This window comes from Rhopalosiphum padi, chromosome 2 (genome assembly GCF_020882245.1).
Source record: "Rhopalosiphum padi isolate XX-2018 chromosome 2, ASM2088224v1, whole genome shotgun sequence".
NCBI lineage: Eukaryota > Metazoa > Arthropoda > Insecta > Hemiptera > Aphididae > Rhopalosiphum > Rhopalosiphum padi.
Window position 1 is genome coordinate 7,413,137 of NC_083598.1, and position 22,432 is coordinate 7,435,568.

General features: G+C 30.5%; 1 protein-coding gene across 6 annotated transcripts in view; it reads right to left on the reverse strand.

Annotated features, from left to right (window-relative positions):
* Window positions 1–747: 747 nt before the first annotated feature.
* The window catches only part of LOC132920729 (calcium-activated potassium channel slowpoke), a 71,337-nt gene continuing 49,652 nt past the window's right edge, over window positions 748–22,432 (reverse strand). For 3 of the 6 annotated variants that reach the window (XM_060983361.1, XM_060983363.1, XM_060983366.1), the window contains exons 15-28: window positions 22,218–22,274; window positions 20,748–20,798; window positions 17,258–17,320; window positions 16,440–16,469; window positions 14,191–14,317; window positions 13,804–13,866; window positions 12,918–13,089; window positions 12,623–12,847; window positions 12,304–12,487; window positions 9,775–10,025; window positions 9,078–9,190; window positions 6,610–6,771; window positions 4,563–4,656; window positions 748–3,462 (exon numbers count right to left, since the gene is read on the reverse strand). In XM_060983361.1, coding sequence (XP_060839344.1) covers window positions 3,376–3,462; window positions 4,563–4,656; window positions 6,610–6,771; window positions 9,078–9,190; window positions 9,775–10,025; window positions 12,304–12,487; window positions 12,623–12,847; window positions 12,918–13,089; window positions 13,804–13,866; window positions 14,191–14,317; window positions 16,440–16,469; window positions 17,258–17,320; window positions 20,748–20,798; window positions 22,218–22,274 — 1,679 coding nt within the window. In that variant the 3' untranslated portion in view covers window positions 748–3,375. Of the gene's footprint in view, window positions 3,463–4,562; window positions 6,772–9,077; window positions 9,191–9,774; window positions 10,026–12,303; window positions 12,488–12,622; window positions 12,848–12,917; window positions 13,090–13,803; window positions 13,867–14,190; window positions 14,318–16,439; window positions 16,470–17,257; window positions 17,321–20,747; window positions 20,799–22,217; window positions 22,275–22,432 lie in introns of those variants that run through there. The other 3 variants (XM_060983364.1, XM_060983365.1, XM_060983362.1) reach the window with 2 other exon arrangements.

Consider the following 22,432-nt stretch of genomic DNA (forward strand, 5'->3'; position numbering starts at 1 on the left):
AGAAGTGAATATTACTTTAAAATTGAAAATCTAACATATAATCAGTATACAATGTGTTACATTAATATTATATAATATAATGAACATTGTTTTTTTTTTTTGTGTCTGTTTTTAAATTTAAAGTATTTTCAATAATAATAACCTTAGAATAAACTAATTTAGACATGCTTGAACATTTATTCCATATTGGAACAATATTAATAAAAAGAAAAAATTCTTTACAATACGTATTGTATTCTGCGTGAAAAAAATTCAAGCCTGAAATTAATACTTAGGTAAAGTTATTATCAATGTTAAAATAAGATCAGCGTTTTTTGAAGTATATTTAAAATTTTTATGACATTTTTCAACGCTTTAATAGCTCTTTTGGCAAAATCCTGTAAATATAATAACTATAAATTTATATTTATAATTGACACAGTAAAATATATTATATACTAATATCATATTACTTACACACAATCCTCAATATACTCGTTAAATGTGCTGTTTAAAGTTTACGGTATGAAGTAAACTACGCACAAATAATATAAGTTACTTTTATTGCAATACTAATACATGTCTTATTTTTCATATAGTTTTATACATTTATATGAAATCATATAAGCAATATTATGACAATAAAGTCTATATATTTCTTCAAAAATATACTCACGTTATTGAAAAAAGCATATATTTTTTTTTTATTTTTTTTTTCAGCAGTCATTTGTTTGCATTTACAAAAAATCAACAAAACAATACTATGCATAGTTTTTAAGTATTTTTTATTATTATATAATTTTATTTCAATAGCAATAAACAACAATAATATAACAACAATAATTTCAAACATAACTGATTACAAAAAAAAAAAAAAAACGATGTCAATTTTTTTCAAGCGATATTTTAAATTACTAAAATTCCAAACTTGTCTTTTAAAAAAAAAATGTACATAATATTATATTGTAAGGGGATATTTTTTTAACAAAAAGCTCGTCATTATGATTCAAGTATGCAATATTTATAATAATTATTTCAAGAAATAAAACGTCCAATTATTATTATTTTTGTTATTATTTTTTTTTTTGTCTATTGCGCGATTAAGGTTTATACGGTTTTAACATGTTTATCCTTAGAAATATTGATTGTCTCAGAAAGCCAATATTATATTTTGTTCGTATTTTAATAGATATAATTTTTTTTTTTTTTCGTAATAGTTATTTGTTCATTTTGTATTGCTATTGTTTACACGAAATTGCAATATGTAAAACGCTTCATAACAATAAAAAAAAATATATTTTATAATAACAAGCTCCCCACAAGCCCCCCTGATTCCCCCAATTTTGAATAAATAGAACAGTGATTTTGTAATTTCAACTATAACACTTTAATTTATATATAACTATATATACTTTTTTTTAATGAACTTTATTTTAAGTTCATACAAAAATTGCGTGTAAAAAAACTTTTAGTGCCGTTGTAGTGATTTTTGAAAATATTATTATGATTTTTAACAAGAATTCATAAACAGCCGCGATTTATGATGGTTATAATTATAATTATAATAATAATGATAAAAAATCGTACTAATTTAGTAGATGATAAAAAAAATATTTAAAATTAAGATATAGCTGCTCATGAACGAAATTTTTTTTCTCAAAAATGATAACTTTCAGACTATTGAAATACAATTATAAATTCGGTAACGCAGTGTATAAAATAATGTTCGAAATTAATAATGTACAGTTATTCAACTTACACGCTAAAATTTTTTTTAACCACTTTACATTTGATATTTACAATTATAAAAAAAAAACAAATGACAATTTTGTTTTTATATATATATAAAGAATTTTCTAAAGAACATTGCTGTATATTAGGGTACAGCATATTCTGATACAATTTTTTTTTAGTTTTTCTCTTTTTCTTAAATATTTTTTTTGTAAATTGGCTCTCCTAAGGTTTTATCTTATAACTTTTTTTTGTATAATACATAGGCGATTATAATTTTAAACTACACTCTTGATAATAATAAAACATTATAGGGTACAACGAGCGTTATACATATTCATTTTAACTTTTGGTGTTCTACATAATACACATTATTATAATCAAATTTTACGATTACAAAACAATTATTATAGTATGAACAATAAAGTAGTTATTTAAGTAAACTATTACACGACGAGATTTTATACTGTACAGAAAAAGTTACCGACGGGTGTAGCGCTAACACGTTGTCCGTTTGTCGTCTAAATCGCAGCGGCGAGGCTCGAAAAGTGGGGCGACGCACACGTTGTGGCAACACGATCGAATAAAATGTAAAAAAAAATTTCGGCAGAAAGGTATAGTGTAAATATCGGAGTTGAGGTACGTAGAAAACGAACGTGAAAATGTATTTACTGGCGAAGTTGGTCATAAGGACAAACGATTTCATCCAGTGCGCCAATCGAAACGTAAGTCCAGATAAGACTTGATAGTAATTTTAAAAAAGGAAACGAAAAATCCTGACAAAAGTACGGGTCGTATTGTGTCCTCTTTCCTCTAAAAATATAGATTATCGAAAACGCGCAGAGCCATCTCCAAACCATTAATCTTTCAAACAATACGTACATACATAAGATTTTCAAGACGATGTACTGCAGGACTCACTCATACACGCATAAATACGCTAACATATTCACAAACACACACACACACACACACACAAACACACACACACACGCACGCACACATGTGAGTACCTTATGTGGTCGTTTACCATATAAAATGAACGTATGTATACTAGATTGATACAATTTTACGTCTTAGGTTTGACCCTAAGTTGTACGTAAAATTTAAACAATCCATTATACACACGTACATAGTATAAATGTGTGTGTGTGTATGTGTGTGTGTGTGTGTGTGTGAGTTAGTATAGATACTCGAACGGGTGAGTGACGAACAATCCTAACATGACGATTGAGTGTATATTTTGTAGGATTTAACTCGGATTGACAACCACGTACGTCGATGCTTACCAAACCGGTGTCCGGCATAAGGTTGACGGTATCGGAAAAATTAATTGAGTGGACAAATGACATAGCCGAAAGGCCTGTGGTTCCCGACGAGTATTCGTTCACGTTGTCGATTAACAGAAGTACAAATATCAACGTTTGCTACAGAAAACGAAAACAAGAGACGACACGAAGAAAATCGTCGTAGTGTCGCAACGTTCGGTGGAGGCGGAGGTGTCGGAGGTCGTGGAGGTTGTGGTTGTGGAGGTGGTGGTGGTGGTGGTGGTGGTGGTGGTGGCGATCGTGTTTGTAGTGTGCGGTTGCCGCGCAATCGAGTCCGGCCCCGTGCGATTTAGATGTACGAATACGGACCGTCTGTGAGAGCGCTACAAAGCAATAGTCAGGAGTTGTCGTCTTTGGCGCGTCCTCCGTTTCGGCTGGTGGGCTTGTACTCGAGCCCGGGATCAAACTGCATCAGCACAAATACCTGCGATGCATAAAAAATAAGAAATATTTAAAAAAAAATAAATAATAAAGTCAATCGTCGCGGCCCTATTAATAAAAAATCCTTCATGTTGTTCGTTGTCGTCGCGAAAACAATAACAATATTGTCGTTAAATTTCGAACGCCAATAAAATAATAACAACCGTATTTCGTTGGATTTCGAAATTTTATTTCGATTTCGCCTGTTAGCCTCTCGCCCCCCATCGCCAATAAATAATAATATACGTTCCTGTAATAATTATATGATATTATACTATACGTCTGAACGCGGCATTCGCGGCATAATAACGGCTACCCCACCTCCCCTCACTATGTGGCATTTAAAACGAACTATCCGAGCACGCCACACTGCATTTGCGCATGCGGGCTTGATGTCGCGTTGAACGAGTGCCAAGTTTCGGGTAAAAGAGTACGCTGCGCATCGTTGGAAGCTGTGACCCGGTGTAGCGCGCGGACCAGAATAGAACGCGTTTTCGAATCGTATTGCCTGCGAAAGCCACCGCGACGGAAGGCCTATACATTTATACGTGCCCGAAACTATTAGATTGTGTGAATCCTAATCGACCGTCAGCAACGACGACAGAGCACAGACCTGTCTGACAGTCTGTCTGTCCGCTTGGAGAGGATCGAAAAAATAATAACTAATGGACGCCGTTTCACGGTGGTTTCGATTCGAAGCGGATAACGCGATTCAACCACGCGTATAGACGATAATTTGTTTTGACTTCCTACGGTTTAATTTCGGAACGGTGTTCGAGGATTCATGTCAACTTACCAGCAAAACGTATTTTGTACGATTCGCGTTTCGTTTACATAAATTCGAGCAATCGAAAAGTAATCATTTACCAGCAAAATGTTTTGCGAAATCAATTTCCTTTATACATATAATATTGTATAGAATTTTTACATTAAACTTTATAGGGTGTTATAAGTATAAAAAGGGCATATGTCGTATCGATATAATAACGATTGCGGACGGTCTGTTAAATCACACCTATTTGTAGTATTGGAATCGCCGCGCATACACTCGAAACGAAATAATAAATCGACGAAACAATAATTATATGTTATTATAAGGGTTACCTGATCCGTGGGCATCAGCGAGAAATCGTCCGGTGGGTTCGTGATGACGTATCGTTTTGACGACGCATCGCAAGACGAACTTCTGTCTCTGAATCTGTAACAACATCGAAGAGATCGGATGAGAATAGCGACGTTCCGCCGCCATCGTTCCAATACGCAAAAAAAGGACGACACACATCACAAACAGTATAATTTAAGAGTACACCGACACCACAGACATACAAACAGACACACAGTAATGCAACCTGGGACAAGGAGGGGTGAATTAAAAGGGGTCCGGTTTCAACAGAAAGACTACAAGCGAAAAATTTAAACGGTCGAGTCTTATGTAATAATATGCTAGTGACTGTTTTATCGAAGATCAATTATTATTTCAAAAGCTATAAATGTTTTTAAAAATATTTTCTATTTAATAAAAATCGAGTTTTGGATAGTAGTTTATAAATTGTATTTTAAATATTTAAAATATTAATGACAAGAGCCGAGTGGCCAAAAAGGGTACTGCTCAACATTTTGGTCCACTACTTCACTCATTAAAACTTAATATAATTCTTAAAAAGTATAAACTTCTCGTCCAAATTGGTTTTAAAATATCAAAGTATTTCAAAAACAGTTTTTAAATACGAATAATTTAAAAAATTAAAATGATAGATATAAATAAAAATGTATATTTTTAAGTCATTTTAAAACAACATATTCATAAAAAAATATTTATAATATAATCATTTTTCTTCGATAAAATAACCACTTTTTAGAGAATGATATTTCACACTTCCATTTTTCTCTCAGTTTTTAGAGAAAAAAGTATTAAATATTTGCATTAATTATACGGCACAAACACCTATTTTTGAAAATAAAACCATGTTGTTTGTTCAAAAAATATTATATGTCTTCAAACGTGTTTAGATCATTATTGACTCGGCCCTGACGAAAAAATAATATTTTTCATCTCCTCGACAGCATATGGTTATCGTAGATAAATCAATAAATTATCAAAACGATGATATTAAAACAACAATTTACATTTTGTACACACACGTGTGCACCACATACATTGCCACCATTACGTCTATACGCTATGACTAAGAATAATAAGTTTATTTGATGATTGATCGGACGCCCATATTTCGTGACGATTTCAACCGTAATTAAAAAAAAACTCTATAGATTCTATAAAATCATAGGTCCGTTCAAATTTCGTATCAGCTAAGCTTAAAAGTTATTCTGAATAATAATTATTGATATAATTTAACTTGGCAATGAGATTACATTGCGCTTTTATTTTTTTTTTTTTTACTTTCGATCCCTTTCTAAGTAAACCTCTTTACTTCCATTCACCTGGTATTCAGGCTTCATATTAAAATTATAATTCACTTACAATTATCATTACTATTTTGTATCGACGTAGTTTATTATAAACTATAATACGTTGCAATTTCATTATTTTGATATAAAATCATATGTTTGCATCATAATTTTTAATTTAAACCACGTATCTAAGTCTTACAATAAATCATATCTTTATTATTTTTCAGCAATATTTTTTTTAGTAGGTACATACTATTCATACAATAAATATTATTTTTAATTGACATTAAATCTATCGACTTGTTTAAAAATTTAAGATTATCATTCTTCAGAATTACATTTGATTTCTCCCGATCAATCTAAAATCTCGTAGTTACGAATTATTGCAGATATGATTGCGATATCGTTATAATATTATGACGTAGTAGCATTATGGCAGTTATGCTTGCCAGTAGTGATGCCACGTGTTCGTGTTTATACTATAATAAGATATAATAATACCTATGTACCTAATACTATTCGCCGTCGAGTCGAAGAAACAAAATTACCGTCGTGATATCATACCTACAGAAGCGGCAATGTTTGCACATCACTAAAATCATTTTAAATTTAAAATAATATGTTGTTTTTTTTATTATTATTTATTATCATTATTATTAATAACAGGACCCCTATTAATTCGTTATGGCACTTAATGTTAATAGCAAACTACAAAACATGTATAGTTAGTTGTTCATACCGGTACCTGTATAGACCAATGCACAACATCCCGTATGACTTGAGGGCGGACACGAACAGGTCGCCATACTTGCCGGCTTCGCCGAACTGTGCCAACGGGCCGTCATACAGCGAGATCTGACCGACCCGGCATCGGTCTCGGTTGGCCAAGCTCTCGTCGGTGCTGAAAACCCATACAGCATTATTAAAATATGGAAAACTAAGACAGTGACAACGAAATCGACTTTATAATATAATAATATTTTAGAGTTAAGATGTTTTTCATATTAAAACTACACCAACCACATAAATATTGTAATATAAAATGTTTTATTTTTAAATATTTTGTTTCATAAAATGTGTTGCGTATTTGGAATATTTGATAAGTCAATATTTAATTTCTTAATTCATTATACAACTTTGCGGGAATGGGTCAAATTAATTGTATCTTGTAATGTTATATCTATGGATATGTAGGTAAAGATAAGAGATTTAAAGGGCAAAACTCTGTTCGCCCAAAAATGACCTTTCACTTTTCACCCAAATATTTTAAAACTATCTTTTACCCCAAGAACATTATAGCACATTTTAACCACATTTTTATATTTATTATAGATATATATTTTTTAATTTATAATATTTTTAACACGAATAATATATATATAATTTTTTATTCTTAACACTATATATTGCAATAAACAAATAAATGAAAAATAGTTACAAATGTACAAATACATAATATATTTTTGGAGAGTAATAAAAGCCGCCTCCTCATGGTACTCTCTGGGTAATGCTTAATAGCTTTATAAAACTAATTTACACAAATAAATAATAAATTGATTCCCAAAGTACCTATATGTATTATAAAAATGTGGTCAAAAAGTGCTATAATATTTTTGGGTGAAAAGGTAAAGTAGGTTTAAAAATATTATTTGGACGAAAAGAGTCCCGCCCAAAATTTCATATTTTAAATACATTATTTATAAAAACATAATTAAATAAACAATTATGATTGCTTATTTAGGATCTTTGTACCTTTTTTTAGGTTTTTAGTGCTTTTTGAATAGAGCTAAAATCAACACTCCAACACGAATAATATTATATTCTTACAAATTATATTATTTGAATCGACACTCGATTTCGATATCGCCATGTCGTTATTATTTTCACTATAATAATAATGGCATTGCACTTAAGATATTCCGTGTATATTCTGCGAAAATCCAAAAAACACGATAACCGCCTGCTGACATGCGGCATTTTATCGATGGTGCAGTAAGTATAGTAATAACCTCTTTTATGTTATAATACTTATAATAACGCTAGGCAGTTTGCGTGTTTGAATTACGTACTCATAAAACGTCCCAGGAGTATATTTTAACTCAAAAACTTTACCGCACGCGCAATTATTATGTATTACACTGGACCGGCACAGAGTTTTATTAGTTTGATTTGAGATCGAGACGCTTGATTGTTCAAAATTAAGTCGTTAAAATATAACAGTAAACATGATTCTACAGAGACGAGTGAAAAAGTAATAACGACGTTTTTAATCGAAATTAAGAACTTATCTCTAGCCGCTGGGGTACCATTGATAACATGGATTTGTTCAATTTCTTGTAACGAAAAAAACTACATTGAATTCACTATTTAAAATACAGAAAATGAGCCTATCAATATTAGAAAGTATACGGTAACTCCGTAATAATTTAAAAAATTAAAATAACCGTGTGTAATATGAATTCAACAAGCTGTAAATCCGCTAATTGTAAAAAAAGCTATTTGGCTTAATTTACTAACTATCAACAATACTAAGTCGAATATTAAAATATTGATATTATAATTATAACATTAAGTTTCTACTCAATGAATAATGAATATACAATAAATAGTCTGTCGGTTGTAAAAAAGTAATATAATGGTTGCATAATTACTAAAATTGACGATTTTTTCTAATTTTCTAAAGAAGAAGGTTTATTTAAAATCTATATAATAAGCAAATTATATAATAATGATACAATTATAAGAGTAGAAGAACAGGAGAGGGGAGTACGTCCATTGGTAACACCCTAGAATCGACTATTTAAATTTAGGTAATGTGATACAATTGGGTTTGTTTTAATAAAAATAATGTTTTTATGTGTTATAATTTAGTAACTTAAATTAATTTAAGGTGGTTTTATTTTTCTAATAAAACACGAATATTCTTAGTGGGATCCAGTATTTTATTATATGAAATTAAAATTAAATAAATAAATAAATAATACTTTGGTCAGGTGTAATTACAATTTTGTCGTTTAGAATGTTTTGATCAACTATAATAAAATTACCAAGTGTATTTTAAATCGTTAGATATAACATTACTTTTGTAGAACAAAAAACTTAACGATATGCAATAGGAGGTCCATCGCCCGATTCAATCGTTAGTTGTTGGTTCAGGAACAAAATGCTTAAATATACTGTACGCACAAAGATAATTATTTAACTGACCTATAACCACCGCGGAGACCAGCTCCTTCAGCTAAAATGAGTTCAAGTTCAGGCGTCGCTCCACCGGTAATCAGCGATCGGATGAGCGTCAACGCGTTTTGATTGAAATACGTCTAAAAACAAAAACAAAATAACACTTTATTACAATATACATGTGGATTCACCGTTATCAAATATTAATGTCACACACCCATCATAACATGCTACTACAATAACAGAGTTTTAAGTACGGTAAATACGATCAACAGTTTGTACAAATGTCCTACCGTCCTACATGTTTAAATATTGTCGACGGATGTTTTAGATTTACATTTTTTCATGGCGAGCGAACATCCTATGTCTGACGTAAGTTTTTGACCCCGATCAATAACTGATAAGGAAAATCACAGAAAGCGCAATGCGATAATGACCCACCTAGTCAGGATATGGCTTGAGGTGGCACAATAAGGTAAATTGGTAAAGTATAATGTGTTCTTAGATTATTTATAGTTACTTACTATATTTATACAATCAAAGGAATATTTCTTCTTAATTCATATCTATACAATTTATATTGTCGGAAGGGTTAGTAAGTGAGAGCTGAGAGGTCCACATTATTCAAATACATATTGTTTCATTTAGATCGCAATCATGCATATTTTATTATTTTTTATGTTTGTGAAATTATATTAAATTATTATATTATATTATTGCTTACCGTCGACATGAGCGAGTCCAAGACACTGACGGCGAAAGCCGTACCGCACGCAAACGGCTGGGTGAGGTACAACTCTGTGTCGGGGTCGTCGTCGTCGTCTTGGTCAAGAAACTGTACGTTGCTGTCGTTAACCAGTTCAGTAATCATCGGAACGTTGGCGCCGTACACTGACCCTCGTCTCTGCAACACTATGGGCCCACCAGCGCAATTCAGACCATCCGGATCAAATTGTTTGGTCACCGCGGTCTCGTCTGCGCAACAAATCAAAAGCAAATCTAATGTGTATTTATTTTATTTTTTATTATATACCTATTTAAATATTTTTATGTTAAGATGATATATGAAAAAAAAAATTAGATTTTTCAAAAACATTCAATTACAAAATTATATTATTATGTATTATGTTAGATATCATACATTCATACATACAGTTTAGGTACATATAATTTGTATTATTATATTATTAGATATATTTCCGAACACAGAGACATTGTATAGATGTTCTGCGTCGAAAATTAACATGTTTAGGTTTAGTTTTATTCAATGGCGTAATTGGGGGGACGGGGTCGCAAGTGCGACCCCAAACATAATTTAGAGGTTGCAAAAGTACTATTTTGCAACCCCTGAAATTTCCATGTTTATGATTTATCACTAGATATTAAAAACAAATAATAATGAGTAAGTAATTATTTAGTTAAATGGACGTAGTGCCCACATGTGTTGTCTCCGTTTTACACACTCGGGACATGGAAAAATTCCATTCACTAGTTTAAATATTGTACTGTTAGTTTTGATATAAGAGTGAACTGACCTATTATATAATGTAAAGATAAAATTATTATACAGGGCCTTTTAAAATGATCATAACTTACTTAAAAATAATAATATCAATAAAAGGCTAAAAGGGATACTGGATAATAATCTTATCTTTATATTTCATAATAGGTCAGTTCACTCTTATATCAAAACTAACAGTACAATATTGAAACTGGAGAACAAAAATTTGCTATGTCGTGAGTGTGTAAAACGGATACAACACATGCGGGTACTACGTCTTCTTAATTTATTATGAAATAAAAATTGTTGAAGAATGAGAAAATTGAGATTAAATATTATCAATACTCCAACAATAAAATAATATAATTGATTACAATTTTACTATAACACATTTAATAAAAAATTAAGGTAAATGTATTAATTATTATTGTAAATACATTAAAATAGAAAACAACAATGAGACTGCTAAAGCCTACAATTTTAAAATTATAAACAATTGATATTATTTATTATATTATAATTATAAAATATTATGTGATTTAAAATTTAAATAAAACTAATGTTTTTGTACTATATATTAATTATAAAAATGTTAAATATATAGTTTTTAATAACATATATCTGTATATAAGAATAATTATAAAGATTAATAATTATAATGTTTTTTATATTAATATAATATAATATTAAGACATTGTTTGTTTTTATAATGTTGGGGGTGTGGGGGCAAAGCTCTTACGTGTTTTGAGCATCCTGAATAATTTTTGCAACCCCTGATATATTTCACAAATTACGCCACTGGTTTTATTTAATAATGATATATTATTTTAAACTTTAAGATTTATCAAAATCAAAAAAAAAAAAAATGTCTGAAATGCAATATCTGTAGTAATAAAAATAACTTTGATGTGATATTTATATCATTATTACTAATTTAGCCGATATTTTACTAAAAAAAATATACCATAACTAACTCTTATACTAATTTATGGGAATGTCGTAGAAGTCAAGATCTCTAAATGTTTAGTTTTGTGTATCTTAAAAAAGCTTAATTTATTTATATTTATATAACAAACAACGATGAACGTAGGAGGAAATTGTACATATCGGGATAAATTACGCAATCTTTAATATAAAATTTGGTCGAAATATAATATTATAATGTCAACTAGAGCTTAAATAATATAAATAGAAGTTAAGAACAGTGCAAATACACGAGTAATGTAGAATCATATCGGTTAAAATAGTTTTTCAATCCAAACTTTGTCCCATAAACAGTCCAATTTATTTCGTTCATATGGTAAATAACTTAAGTGGTGTCAAATACAGCTTCTATTTAATCATTAAGCTCGTTCGGAAGGTCTACATTGTCTACAACTAAATAAAACCATATTTATTATTAATTCAGAAAAATTAGTATAACTACTATAATACTGAACGAATTTAAAGAAAGAAGTGTAACGGGCACAGAGATAAATCAGAAAGAAATTTACAAATTTAATCGGAAATTGATTGTGAATTGTTTGTAAGTAGCCGATGTAATTTATATACAAAATATATTTTCATTTACATACAAATTAAATAAGTTTTACAGTAGTACGTATTATACTGCAAAAGATACTATAAAGGCGTTAACGATAACATGAAATATTAAACGGCGCTTCTTTATGTGTAAAAAATACAGTGTCAGCTGTATTTGCTTTTAAACGATTTTTTAACAACCTACGCCTTTTTTTAATTTTTAATTTTTACCTTGCGTGAGCACTCCGATGGTGTCGTCGAAAGTCATCGCTTTGATGTTCAACGACGCTAAAATGGCCTCTTTGTCAGCCAACGTAGGGTCGTCATTGCTAGGAACTTTTGCGGACAATATCACACACATATCGCACAGATTTACATTAACCGCTCGTAAGTCGGCTCGACTCAGTGGCGATCCCTGAAAATGTAAAAAAAATCTTTTGTAATTTACAGTAAAATTTTTGCAGCCTGGTAAAAACACAGTGAGGGTATTGATATTATTTTTGTGTTTTTATAATGTTATTTTATTTAAAAAAAATTATATACGACATACATTGAGCACAGAAATTTTCGGTAAATTTTGTAACATCTTCCACTCGCGGCGAATATAATCCACGGCGCCGACGATCACCACGTGCTTGAGCTCGTGGTAATGGAAATTTGATGCACGTAGAGGCATAACTAAATTCCTAAGTCCGATCAACGGCGAATCCGGATCAGCAAACAGGCACACCACGACATGACCGTTCAATACGGTCATCGCGGCTTGGTTCCTGTCCTGAAAACATTGAAATTTCCAATATTAAAAAAAGTTCATAAAACAATATAGAATTTTATGTTATACTTACCAGGATGCATTCTTCAAGGCTTTTAGCCGAACTCCAATGAAACATACCGGTGGAGTCGTACTTCATTTCAGTCTTTTCAAAATCAAAGTCTTTCGCTTGGTCGTCGGCGATACCGATTTGAATACCGTTGCTATTTATGTTTGTGCCGGCCGATCCTCCTCTGGTCGTCGGTCTTTGATCACACATAGAAATAATGAAGATTTTCTCAATTAATTTTGTCTTAAACACAAATCACTATGAGCGAGTTTAATAATAATAATGTCAACATAATATTTTACTCAGTAAAATAATATTGCTGCTACAAAAAAAATTAAATAAAAATAAGTAAATAAATAATAATAAATAGATATATTAAATATTAATGACATGTATAGAATAATAAATCAATTTTTAACAAAATAGATTACATACAATAAAAAACAATACGTGTTGAAATTAGATGTAGGTAAAACGTATTTTGAGAATAACACGTTTTTAATTTTTCAAAATGTTGAAACGACTTTTCCAATATTGTATCTTACTCAAATTTAAGTCAATGATATAATCAAACTTATTTAACTCAAGTTTTTCAGTTATAAAAATTTACTATGAAATCGAATTGTATAAAAATCAATTGATATTCGTTAAATTAAAAATTGAAAAATGAATATTTTTTAAAAGTAACTCAACTAATCTAAGTGCCTAATATTTAAGACCACTTGTTTGTCATAAAGGAGACATACGTCTAATAAAAAAAACATATTGAGCTACAAACGTAAAATATATCTCTAAGGCAAGCGAATTAATACAAAGCAAACAACATAGGATTGAAAAAATAACAATATATAGAAACAAGCAGGACAAGATTGGTGGAATAGTATAATATTATATTAAGTAGAAAGCGTACAATAATTTTTTAACTTCGTATGCGAGTTGATATCCGGCGTAGCTTCCTTCTTCTTGTTGAGCTCTGCAATATATTCAAGACGACCACGATCAAACATTTAATTTACACCGAATAAAAAGGAGAGAAAATGGAAAATAATCATTAAAAAAGAAAATAATAATAAACCACGTGTGGTTATATTGTATGTGTATGTTAAATGTGTTAGAGCTTGGATTCGTGTAAGGAATTAATGCAATAGAATTTGTTAAGAGTTCGTTAGTGTAAAAACGAAAATGAAAAAAACAACAAATAAACAACAACAACAACAAAAGGCCGAATATATCGTTCGTATGTCATAGTATTAATTCATAATAATATCGTGTTCTTTAGAAATGCCATGTATCTCACCGGTTGTAATTTTGGTTAGGCGACCCTTTGTCCGCCGGACGGTTGATTGGCTTCACTTTGTTCACTTGTTTTGCCGCCGACATTATCGAATTAGGCATTGCCGTTGGTGTATTTTTGTTGCCCAACACTGAAAATATAAAGCATACATAACGTTGCAGAACTCGTGAACGATTTTATTTATTCTCTCTATTTTAGATGTTTTTCGTTTCTCTTTCGAAACATCCTCTTTTTACCACCAACACAATACCGTGCTATATCCCGGCTCAAAACTTTTACCCGTGACTCTGAGCTCGATCTTCTCTCACCGCTAAATTCGAATTAACAATGTACCAAACAAAGACCGTTGCAAACGTCGAAACTATTCTCTGTTGCTGCCATTGTGCGTCGTTTCCCGGCTAAAACTGTCTGAACTAGAGCCGTTAATTTATCTCTCCCCTTAATCTTCTCCATTTTATGCCTCTTAGTATTCCAACCAGCACCACTACCTACACCAACTAAAGTAGACATCTTACTCGCCAACGATTCATCTCAAATACCGTCACCCTGCCACCATTCCATACAAACACACACACACACACACACACACACACACACATACAGTATTTCATTGTGAATTTCGTTCCTTTTTCGTTCGCTATTTCACGCCAACTCTGACATCAGCACATTTTTCTAGACACTCCTTATATTAAAATAAACTATATTATTCACTGTACGCCACCGATTTGCTTTTTACATTATTATTATAATGCTATTTTTGGCCGAGCAAACTATAATGCGCTTTGCCGGCTCCCTTTAGTACACTAAACTATGAACATCTACGGTATTAGTAACGGTAATCAAAACTATTCCGCTTAATATCGCAAATAGTCTATGGACAAAAGGGGCCTTATAAATAATCGATAATAATTATCGAGAAATAAAATATTACCAGGAAACTAACAAGTTAATGGAAGCCATCCTGAAATTCTAACGAGGATATAAAACGTTAGGACGACGATGGTATAGAGTATTGTTATTAATGCGTTATACAGCTGGCACAGCGGTTGTAGTTACAATTGTATTTTAATATCGTATATAGTCTTTATGAAACAATGTTAGATAACCTAACCAAGGCACGGTGCGAATTTAATGGCATAGGTAGCTGTTTTAGAAACACTACAGTTTAGAATAACGAAACAGCGATTAAATAGTAGTAGCGGTGAAAACAATTCGTGTTATAACACGTGGGTAAAAAATCAAATACCTACTTGTGCAGCTTTTTTCAACTTTGTATACTCGACGATGGCTTACGCAGGAAACGGAATATTTCGTTAAGTATGTGTAAGCAACAAAATTACAATAATATTAGTTTAATAATCCGGTCTGCTCTCGTTTACATTAAAGGTACCTAGGCACTTTGTATCGTATATGAAAACCTAAATATCGAAACAAAAATCCCAGTTAAATTTCCGCGTCAAACTTTTCCAATCACCCCTTTTAGAACGATAATTTTATATCGGTTATAAGTTGAAACAATGAGAAGATAATATAGAACACCGGTGTGTGAGAGAGAGGTGGCAAACGAGTAGATAATTGAACACGCGCAAACTGTAGTTCCAAAATATTAGTAAACATTTCGGTATCGATATCGTCGTCCTGCAGTTTATAAAAACCTCCCTGTGATTGAACACCTCGCCACTACACTTTTGAGCTTGGTGTGATTCCACATGACCGCCATCTATAGTGGTCGAAGTGACCCCACGCAAAGTTTACGAATTAACCAAATAAGTGGAAACCCCTCTTCATCTCCCCGCTGACCACTGATATTGATCCACTTCGGCCACTGAACGCCTCACAAAATTATACTACAACCTACTGTAAATTCATAATATTATATCATGTACAGCTGCAAACGAACATAATCTATTAAACGCGCGCCGGCAATGACCCACTCAGATGATTTTTGTTTTATTGCGTATTTTGGTATTTTGGTACGTCCGTTGTGTATTTGTTCGTGCGGTTTATTTCAATGATAATTTAATACGATATCGTCCTACACTAAAGACAAACATTTGTCGTGTGCACTATCCCTACCACGCACTACGGGTGATTTTCGGTTCCCATTAATGTTATAATATAACGGTCCATAAACTTTGCGACAACGGTCACTATGACAGCCGTTTACTTTTTTTAAGCGCGCGGCAAAGTGCATTGTGTGAACATTATTGGCTATATAAAAATGTAATTTACAGTGCTGTATGGTGACTTACGTGTTATTTCCTTTTCCTTTCCGACGTCACCTGAGAAAAGGTTGAACAAAAAAAATACAAAGACGATTAAAAAGCGTTAATATAGAAGGTAAGAGTTTTAGTAAACGTCAAATACACAAAATAAAAACACTTCAAAAAACCAAAAACAAAATTACAAACAAATGTCACGAAAGCGATATTAACAAAACCCAATAATAATAATAACAATAGAATTATAATATAGTTAAGGCCAGCGCATATCAAGCAATTGTAAATATTATGGCTTCAATAAACAACGTTCTCAAGAGCGATTAATATTGTAAATAATAAGTAATAATAATAAATTAGCGAGTGTAAAATATTTCGCCATACATTATTATGATGCATAACATTGCACACAGCATAATAAACGTATAAATTAATATAATAAATCTACTGATTGATGAAATATATACAAAAAAAAAAAAAAATTAAAACAATGTTCAAACAAACGGGAAGATATATTTAATATTTCACACGGATAGGTAAATATGTAAACATAATATGTTGATGGAATCGAATAGATTTATTGACAATAATTTTAATCGTGAAAATTAGCAGAAAATTGTATTGTCGTGTCGCATAATGAGAGTTTGTATAATATATAACATGTGCTTATTTATTTTATGTTTTTTTTTTTTCATGTGAACAAAAACACGTGTAAGGATTAATGTATTATAATATGTAAGATAGATGAAGGGATGAAGGAACCATCAAGAGTGCCACGTCGAAGACACAATGCACTTAAGACAATATAAAGGCAAAAGCAACAGCAGTTTGTTTTGTTTTTATTGTTGTACCTCTGATATTATGTACTCTCTTTGGAAGAGTTGGTGGAGTTTCCGTGGGGGGAGGATGATCGTCTGAAAGAACATACATTCCAAAATTCACTAACCAACATAAAAGTTTTTATTTAAAAAAAAAAAATTTAGAATGTTATATTCAAATATTTTATTATACTTTCATCATTTATCCCCAACAAACACACGTGAACAATTAATCATAGTATTTTCATACGCAATTTACAAAAACCACATAATTTGAGCATTGATATATTTGATAATTATTACGAATTTAATTTCGATTCTTTATCGAACATTTTATTGGTTTTTTTTTTTACTAAATCTGTTGTAGTTATACGTATATCTTGCTTGAAACCCTAACGTGACGTATATTTTCAAAGGATTGAAAAATAAATATTTAACTATATCAACGAATACTCTTAACTATAATAATATAGTAACATAATATTATTTGGTAAATGTAATTCAAATCTAGTTGAAATATATAGATAGTAACTGGGAAACTACAACTTTGTATTCATATTATAGCTTTAACTATGTAGTACTCAATTCGCTTTTATCGATCCAAAATACAAAGATGTCGAAATTTGTCTGCAATTTAAATTCAACAAAAATACCTATAATTTTTGTATTGCTGACTGTCAAAAAAATTTAATGAAAAAGTTTTTCGATTTGTACAGTTTTATACGTGAAAACTGAATATTACATTTATGTATTTTATTTTAACGTAAAATTGAATGAAGTAATTAATCTGTGATTTTTATTCGATAAATAAGACGTTAACTAATATTTGTAAATAAAAGTAATGGAATAGTATAACGACGACGCACGACACAGATTACCCGGAAAAATAACTATTTTCAGTGCGAATAAACCCGGAAAAAAACTGCGCAGATACAACAATAAGAAAGCATATTATATACCTATTTCTGATTCGCGAAAACATCTTCGATAAAGAATCATATAATATTATCTGTTTGCCTGCACGTTGTCATATCGAGGTCAAGCCAACGCGCGTTCAGTTCTACCCACACCTAAATCTACGTTATTTTTCTTCGGTTTTCAATATATATATTATTATTAACTTACTTCAAACCATCCAACTCTGTTCCGAAAATAATAATAATAATAATAATAATAAATATTTAAATAACAAAACGGAAACATAAACAGTAATCGATAAAGACCGCATGCAACTCTAATGCCAGGTTATCACAATATATAACATTATGCGTGCATATCTTCAGCAAACACGTAAAACCCATCATAAGTTTTATATTATTTTATCGTTGAATAATAATAACGATAATAGTTATGGTAATGGTAAAAGTAATAGTAATCAATCTTCGGAGTGAATGTAAGTTCGGCAGCAATCGCATTCGTATAATAAAGGTACCTACAACAACTGCATATAATAATATATGGCCGGCCGCCAAAAACTTTGTGCGCGCCGTATTCGTCGTTGTCGTCGTCGTCGCAGCCGCCGCCGTCGGGATCTCCGTCCGCATTGTCTGATACACACACACACACACACACACACACAAGAAACGGCCTCGACAACTCGGTATTTTATACCGTGCACTTTAGCCGCAGCTCGATTCGATGTTACGACGACACTCGAAAGTGCCAATAAACGTCGTGCGTGTACCTATACACTACAGAAACAGTATTGTACGGAAACCAAGACGGTGTGGATCGGCTTTTGCGTTTCCGTTTCGACCGACTAAATATAGGCGTAATGACCAGTGCCCGATTTAAGTCTCAGAAGGACAGGGTGCAACTATACTAATATTGCAGTTTCCTTAAAAATTCCTGTTTATAAGTCAACTGATGCATTAATTAAACATGTTTTTTTTTTCTTAGTAAAAGTGAAGATGGATTTAAAAAATAAAACATTTTAATTGGGTAAACTTTTGCTCGTGTGTTTGAGTCACAAGTAGGGATAAAACTGAGTCCAGAACACTTAACGATAAGCGGGTGCGTGTAATTTCTTAAAATACTTTATTTTTTTAACTTTATTCAATATTTTTAATAGGTTATTTATCACTTTACAAAATTAAAGAAATCTAGGACATCAACCTGAGCTCCCTTAAACCAAACTCCTAAAACCGGCACTGATGATGATGTTGAGTAGATACGTGATTTTCCCATCATAAACCTGTTCCACTGCTAACGGTAATTATTGTTTTGCCGAAGAAATAACAATGTAGAATAATATTTTTTATATACGTTAATAAATTATTAACGTGTCGGTTTATTGTTTCCGATAAACGATAACAACGACTGACCGCCAGTGTTATAATAATTCGAGCACGGATATTATAATATGATAACTGATCAAAACAATAATATTATGATCTATACCGTGAAATTTCGTCAGTCAAGAGTATCCGTTGGTATTTTATAGTAGGAATACAAGGATAAAAGCAAAGTCAAAGAAGATAATAATATATTATGCTTTTACACGTCGTTGCTGACTTTTATAAGACACGTTGAATTTAATAAAATTTTCTGAGAACACATTATCCGAAAAACACATAATACAATACAATCAATATTTGCGAAAAACTGTAACGTTGTGTTTGAAAATAATAATAAAAATAAAACTAACAAATACGAATAATTATCTATACCGGTCGACCAATAATAGTAGAAAAACCAATATTAATCATAGTATTATAACATTGTGAATGGTTTTCATTACTTAGGTACCTAAATATTACAACAACATGCTAATCCAAATCGACCCAACTAATATACCTACAGAATAATATTAATAAATAAATATGAACCTAATATTATGAAAACATGCAGCAGCCATCCCGAAACTAACTACGATAGTTGAGTCCAAAAATAAAAAAAAAATAAAAAATGATGATTAATTTTTCATTTCGTAATGATACTTAACTACTCGTGTGAGTATAACATAACTTAGCCTGATTGCTTGTAATAATAACTATACATTTCCTACTCGTTATGTAATCTTTTTTTCTTTTTTTTTTTTTATTGAACAAAAATCATAAGTACAACAAAAAAAAAAAAAATTGCTCATTACGAATATGTAATCGTTATGTTATTATTATTATATACCTACGATAGGTTGTGTTGTATGAGGGTTAACTTGGTATTATTGGTTATTTCAGGTAGAAAGCGTAAAAAGGGAAAAAACAAAAACCACACAAAGTAAAACGTTCAACAGCACAGAAAATACGAAAGAAAAATAAACCCACTGCCGATTAAAAACCAAGAGGAAAATACATTTTTATTAAATAAATATTATAAATAGATATATAATATATTCATATATTGTACACATCAGATATACACACATAAGTAAATAAATATGAATATACCAAATATATATAAATATATATTATATATATATAAACAATATTTTTGTTAACTAGAAAACCAGCTAAAAATTAATCAAAAAGGCATCAATTCGTAGACAAACAAGAAATTTGATTTAAGGAGAATTTGAACGTACTTGCCCGTCCGACCATTTGTATAGCGCGAACGCCTTTCCGGAATGTCGCCACTGTGTTAAAATTAGAAAAAAAAAACAAACAAAAATTGAAAACGTGAAAATTATTGTGTTTCATTGTCATTTATACGCTACTGAAAAACGTTTATTAGTTTCAGTCCAAATACACACACAAAAATCTCACATTTTTAGTCACGTTTATATAAAACCAGAAAACCTCATTTAGTAAAAGAAAAAGAAAAGTATATAGGTATTTATAATGTATATTACTTAACTAAATCGTCAATAATAAAAAAAAATATATATAATAAAAATGGGATCGTAATTTAGTAAGTATTTCAATATTAGACTTGCAATAGACATTCGTACAAGATACACACACACATACTCACGAATAAGGACCGGAGGTTGATCACATTGACTTAATTGGTACGTCCTTCAAATTTCAAAACATTTATTTTAAACACTCAAATTTATTAGTATATTTTATAACAAAAAAAAAAAAAATATTATTCAGGAAGTGTTTCCAACTACAAATCAGATTAATATTACTATAAAAATTATTAATCATCGGTTTTATAAACAATACAAATTTTCGATTTTGCTTGTTTTATCAACTTAAACAGAATTTTATTGATTTATGTTGCATTATTACAATATATACAATTAATTTACATTTGAATAATATAATTTAAATAATGAACTATAAAAGTGATAATTACCACTTTTTAATAGAAATCTTTATTTAAATAGAATTAATTATATGACGTATTATATGATATGTTATTTTCAATCGAATGCTTATAGTTATATATTGTACATTCGTGCATAATACGGAATAACTCATTAATACAATCGTGTAAATAGGCAAAATAAAATTGTAAAATTTAATGTTTTTTTTTTAAAAACCTAGGATAAATAAATAATAAAAACATGTTATAAAAACATTTTATTGATCGATATCCCTAACAATCAACTTAGTGTCAATTCACTTGTATACAGTTATAATAATTACGTGTATCGAAAATATGGGCGATATATTTACAAAAGTCTCAATAAAATTCAACTTAAGGTATAAATGAGGTAACGGGACTTTGGGGTGGTGGGATATATTATGTTAAATAAAATATAATCTCTTTATAAAAGTATGTGTAACGCACATAATATTATCATATTTAATTAAAATAATAGCCACTTGATTCAACGGTATCGACATCCGGACCTCATCTCGATGATATTACGGCTAGTTAAAATTGTAAAAAATTAATTCAGAACCCATCGATATTCGTACGGTTACGAAAAAAAAACAATAATATTATAATATATACGGACGATACGCTGTAATTATTGGTTAAAATTATATTAAATTGTTATTGACCAGGTATTTATGGACGTATTCAGGCAAGCGGACTTCAAAACACAAACACATGTAACTTTTTATTATTTTTTTTTTTTTGAAACTTTTATAAGTACCCTCGAAATTATAATTATGTGCCAACATTCCAGTCTCCATCATAATCATACCGACATCTGTAACATGGTGTCTCTCTCTATAATACTCGAACGTAAAAGTAAATTATGTGATAAATAAATAAATAAAAAACATAACCAATATAATATTGTTAACTGGGGATTTTTATGTATACAAATTGTTTAATATTAGGTTTTTTTTTTAATTTTAGTTCAGA